Raw genomic sequence first — 6,000 nt, forward strand, 5'->3', positions numbered from 1 at the left:
ACTTGTCAAAAAACTCATCTAAAAGCTCATTTACTAACAAGTCTTAAATCTCCTCTATAAACTCGTCTAAAATATAGTCTATAAACTCGTTGAAAACTTATAATATGATCCAAAAACAAGTCTAAAAGCTCAATTACAAATTTGTCTAAAATCTCATCTATAAACTCGTGTAAAACGCTTCTACAAACAACACTTAAAATTTGTCGAAAACTTAATTATATACCTGTCGAAAAACTCTTCTAAAAACCCTTCTAAACATAGTCTAAAAACTCATCCATAAACTAGTGAAAAAACTATACTAAAAACTCGTCGAAAGTTTTTCTATATACTTGTCAAAAAACTCGTCTAAAATATAGTGTATGAACTCGTTGAAAAGTTATCTATAAAATGGTCGAAAATCTCGTCTAAAAATCATTTACAAACTCATCTAAAATCTCTATAAATTCACCTAAAACAGATTTTATCAACTTTTCAATAAACACATTTACAAATTCGTCTAAAATATCATCTATAAACTCGTCTGAAACATAGTCTAAAAACTTATGAATATACTAGTCGAAAAAGTATACTAAAGTCGAAAACGTATCTATAAAATTTATTTTGCAAAAATAATCAATTTTTTCCCAAAAATATTTCTAAATATTTAAAAAACTATAATAATTTAATTAACAGCAATAAAAGTTTCATTAATAAGTTACAATCTGTAATTTCTACAATACATAATATGTATGTATTACATTTTTATTTTTAAAATTACTACAGATATAAAAAAACGCTACAATGTTGATACTTTTAGTACTATAAACGCATAACTGACTATGACATCTGCTAACTAAACACATCAATAACCGGTTGTTGTCTTGGCTATTAGCTGTCAACAAACAACAGCTGATGGTAAAACAAAACAATCTATCCCGCCTTTGTTGTGATTTTAGACATTTTCTTATTAACAATTCTAATTGTGTAAAAATCCTTAGCAATATGTCCTTGGAGTGTCCTAGTAGTCCTGTCTATCACACCAGTGCAGAGCAGAAATTAAAATCCAAAAATGCGGCCAAATTATATCGTTTTGGTACGCCCAAACTAAGGGATCTATTAAGAGAGGTTAGTATTAGAACTTGTTGATTTAGAATTTCATAAAAAAACTAAATTAATTTTTCTTTATACTCTCAAAGAAATGTCGCATACGTGTTAAAGAAGCACGACAAATGGGTTTTTCCCACAATCGTCCCGAGGGAGCAGCAGGGGAACAGGTTTATAATACAATTTCATGATAGTCGCTTGTTATATATTTCTCTGACTCACTTTCAGATTTCCCTTAAAGCTATACTCCGCCAGGAATTGGCCGAATTGGAACATGATATTACTTTGCAAGATGAAATCTTTAATGAACTAGAAGAAGAATTAAATGATTGGTTTGCCGATCAGCTGGAGGAAGAACAAAACTATTTAATAGAAGTGGCCGTATCACAAGATTTAGTTTGTCCCATTTGTCAAATCTCAAATTTGGTTATATTCCAGACCAACGACTCTAGCTACAACTATAGATGCAAATGTAATGCCAAGTAAGTACTGCATAGTTTCTTTTTATAGTCTTAATGTTGAACTGCTTTGTGTCAGTTTTAATTTTCCGGCCAATATGGAGTTGTTGCGTACCAAACTATCACACTGCATTGATGAACACGAACAGAAGTGTTTGACAAAGTTAAATTTCTTTGTTAATCCTCTGACTCAACAATTGGAGGGTATGTGTGATAATTGTGATTATTTTTGTACACTGTAGTTGGAAAAAAGATCAGCAGACTCTGGTAGTCTTTTTTTATATTTTTTATATCTTTTTACATATTTATATTTTCTATCAACATTTGTTTTTTTTTTTCTAAATTTAAGTTTAATTGCTCACCCCTTCAGAGTTTTATTCTAATACTTTTTCGATTTGCAGATTTTGTAATATAACGTTTCAGTTGAATTTGAATTTTTCAATATATTTCGGTGGTTTTTCGCATTAATTGTAAACTGTAAATCAGTCTAGTATTGGAATAATTCAAATATTAAAACTTGAAAATAGTTATTTTGTAATAGGGGTGAGTTTATTTTATTATTTAGCCATTGAAATTTACGAGTGCGACGATCTTTTAAGTTTAATTAAAAAAACATTGTTTTATATACAAAATTATAAGTGTTCTGTACACAATTGTTAAAAATAAAATTAAATAAAAAGAAAAAAAAAAAATATATATCCATATTATTTTATGGGCGTTCCCACGACAAAGGGATCTTCGCTCCGGAAAGACAGGAGTCATACACAGCCAACGATTGTCAACACAAAAACAGCTTTATCAACCGAAAGTTGTAAACAGGAAAGAACTACCGGCCACTGTCTAACTGTTACAACAACAGGTTTTTAGGCAAGACTATATATTTACAGACTAGACTATATAATAGAATATATGCTAGCCTATAGGCTAGAATATAAACCATAGAGAATTACAGACTAGGCTATAGACCAGACTATAGACTAGACTATAGACTAGACTATAGACTAGACTATAGACTAGACTATAGACTAGACTATAGACTAGACTATAGACTAGACTATAGACTAGACTATAGACTAGACTATAGACTAGACTATAGACTAGACTATAGACTAGACTATAGACTAGACTATAGACTAGACTATAGACTAGACTATAGACTAGACTATAGACTAGACTATAGACTAGACTATAGACTAGACTATAGACTAGACTATAGACTAGACTATAGACTAGACTATAGACTAGACTATAGACTAGACTATAGACTAGACTATAGACTAGACTATAGACTAGACTATAGACTAGACTATAGACTAGACTATAGACTAGACTATAAACTAGACTATAGACTAGACTATAGACTAGACTATAGACTAGACCAACGGTTCCCAAATGGGGGTCCGCGGACCCCTAGTGGTCCGTTGTAAAATCCTAGGGGGTCCGCGAAGACGAACGAAAAAAACCATGAATAAACAATATTCTGCTTTTATATGTATGTACAAATATCTCCTATTTTTGTGCAATAATCCCAAATTTCTTGTAGACTTTTTGAATTTTATTTTTTCGGTTGTTTATCAGGTAGAAGCTAGGCCCTACAAATTTATTGTATAACTTTTATAAAGTAAAGTATTGCGTGATTTGTAATTTTTATTTCCTGTATATGTACTGAAATAATGGTTTTTATTTCAGACAAATAATACTCTGCCTTACAATTAAATTAGGGATACTGGTATTCCGGAGTATGAAGTTCAATTCAAAGACAAGCTTATTACAGATTTAAATCAAATTGTAAGCAAAAGTGTTCTCGTTTGAAAGGACTAAAATTATATATTTCCAAAACAGAGGTGACTCTTTATGCATCTCTTTATAAATATTCCAATCCGACGTGATACACAGATTTTAACTTGATTTTGTCGACCAATACATATTATTAAATTAACATCAGAAAATCCATAGCGTTTCGCGTAAATATTTAGCCAAAAACCATGAAGTAAAATAATTCGTTGGTATTTTAAAATTAAAATTTAAGTTCCAAATTCACAGTACTTTAACAAAGAGTTCAAATCATATATTATGCGGATAACGCATTCCGCAACAACATAGAAGAAGTCCAACTTTCTTATATTATTTTCCCGAAAACTTAGCTCACTTACTCAGTTCACCCTTTGCAATCGCAACAAATTTTTGAAACGTGACTCCTTAAGCACATGTGACAATATTTGATAAAGAAACCTTTTCGCTACCTTAAAGAAAAATGAACATGAAAGATCTCACGATCATAAAATTAAACATCATGTTAACATATCAACAAAGAAGTCATTCTATCTTCAAAACATGCAATTGAAAACCTATCTGAAATATGACATGAACTAGGTCAATTTTCGGATGGACAATTATTTAGAACAATAAGATATCAAAATATGTATGGGGGTCCGCGAAATTAAATAAGTTCTTCAAGGGGTCCGCGAAGTAAAAATCGGTGGGAACCGCTGGACTAGACTATAGACTAGACTATAGACTAGACTAGAGACTAGACTAGAGACTAGACTATAGACTAGACTATAGACTAGACTATAGACTAGACTATAGACTAGACTATAGACTAGACTATAGACTAGACTATAGACTAGACTATAGACTAGACTATAGACTAGACTATAGACTAGACTATAGACTAGACTATAGACTAGACTATAGACTAGACTATAGACTAGACTATAGACTAGAATATAAACTAGACTATAAACTAGACTATAGACTAGACTATAGACTAGACTATAGACTAGACTATAGACTAGACTATAGACTAGACTATAGACTAGACTATAGACTAGACTATAGACTAGACTATAGACTAGACTATAGACTAGACTATAGACTAGACTATAGACTAGACTATAGACTAGACTATAGACTAGACTATAAACTAGACTATAGACTAGACTATAGACTAGACTATAGACTAGACTATAGACTAGACTATAGACTAGACTATAGACTAGACTATAGACTAGACTATAGACTAGACTATAGACTAGACTATAGACTAGACTATAGACTAGACTATAGACTAGACTATAGACTAGACTATAGACTAGACTATAGACTAGACTATAGACTAGACTATAGACTAGACTATAGACTAGACTATAGCCTAGTCTATAGACTAGACTATAGACTAGTACTATAGACTAGACTATAGACTAGACTATAGACTAGACTATAGACTAGACTATAGACTAGACTATAGACTAGACTATAGACTAGACTATAGACTAGACTATAGACTAGACTATAGACTAGACTATAGACTAGACTATAGACTAGACTATAGACTAGACTATAGACTAGACTATAGACTAGACTATAGACTAGACTATAGACTAGACTATAGACTAGACTATAGACTAGACTATAGACTAGACTATAGACTAGACTATAGACTAGACTATAGACTAGACTATAGACTATAGACTAGACTATAGACTAGACTATAGACTAGACTATAGACTAGACTATAGACTAGACTATAGACTAGACTATAGACTAGACTATAGACTAGACTATAGACTAGACTATAGACTAGACTATAAACTAGACTATACTATAGACTAGCCTATAGGCTATACTTTAGAATGGTTAAAAGAAATCCATGAACCAGAAAGATTCATTGAAGCTTGAATTTTAAGCTGCAAAGAAGGCAAACAGAGGAGAGTAAAGCTGAAATCGTAGAACTCCGAAGTAAAAGTCTTTATTCAAGAAAACCGAAATAAAAGGATGAAGAAGTTGTCTTTATCAAACTAAAAATACATAATAGTAACTGTATCATTATGTAAAGGACAATTTAGTTAAGGAGTCTCTATTTTTTAATAAATCTATTATATTTGATCTAAAAATTTGCCTATTATTTTATGTAAGATATAGATTTAGGTTTGAATCATTTATGACAAGTTATCCTACATATATGCCAAGCTAAACTTTAAGTTATTTTATTAATTCTTACTTCGATCAAAATACTTCAAATTAATAGTGGAATTAAAATTTCTTTTCAAATACAAATTCTTCTACATACTCTCCCATTAGATTGCCAACAAATCTAACCCATATTGTCATTTGTCAAACTTGTGGTATTTTCCTTAAATATACTCTTCTTGTCTGGTGCAAAGGGAAATATTTAAATATTTAAGATTCTATTCCAAATGTAAGTAAGTAAAATAAAGTTAAAAGCCATTTTGTGGATATTTAGATATTTTGTAAATTGTTAAATCAAATCAAATATTGACGAACATGTAATTCCTGTACAAGGGATTGGAAGTACAGGAAAGGATACAATATTATTGATGTATTTACAAAGTAAATATGTAAACGCATGTACATATGTATGTAGATGTAGGTTTAACAAGTATTTTTGGCTTCAATATTAGTTTAAATTATTTTGGAATGCAGGAATCTTAACAGT

The 6,000-nt window shown here is 30.7% G+C and overlaps 1 protein-coding gene across 1 annotated transcript; it reads left to right on the top strand.

Moving 5' to 3' along the window:
• Positions 1-858: 858 nt before the first annotated feature.
• Positions 859-2,154, top strand: LOC119600959 (RIP-like protein). The gene is made up of 4 exons (XM_037951563.1): positions 859-1,104; positions 1,176-1,253; positions 1,312-1,565; positions 1,621-2,154. The coding sequence occupies exons 1-4, from the start codon at positions 892-894 to the stop codon at positions 1,781-1,783; spliced, it is 708 nt and encodes a 235-aa protein (XP_037807491.1). The 5' UTR covers positions 859-891; the 3' UTR covers positions 1,784-2,154.
• The last annotated feature ends 3,846 nt before the right edge of the window (positions 2,155-6,000 follow it).

The sequence above is a fragment of the Lucilia sericata genome, unplaced genomic scaffold (assembly GCF_015586225.1).
Source record: "Lucilia sericata isolate MDLA Ls3-8-SP2 unplaced genomic scaffold, ASM1558622v1 Contig000130F_arrow, whole genome shotgun sequence".
NCBI classification, from domain to species: Eukaryota; Metazoa; Arthropoda; class Insecta; order Diptera; family Calliphoridae; genus Lucilia; species Lucilia sericata.

Excerpts from the sequence above, each read along its gene's own strand:
- LOC119600959 (XM_037951563.1), top strand. The coding sequence starts at position 892 with ATGGTAAAACAAAACAATCTATCCCGCCTTTGTTGTGATTTTAGACAT. Across the intron at positions 1,105-1,175 it reads TAAGGGATCTATTAAGAGAG|AAATGTCGCATACGTGTTAA; the intron begins GTTAGTATTAGA and ends ATACTCTCAAAG. Across the intron at positions 1,566-1,620 it reads AGATGCAAATGTAATGCCAA|TTTTAATTTTCCGGCCAATA; the intron begins GTAAGTACTGCA and ends GCTTTGTGTCAG.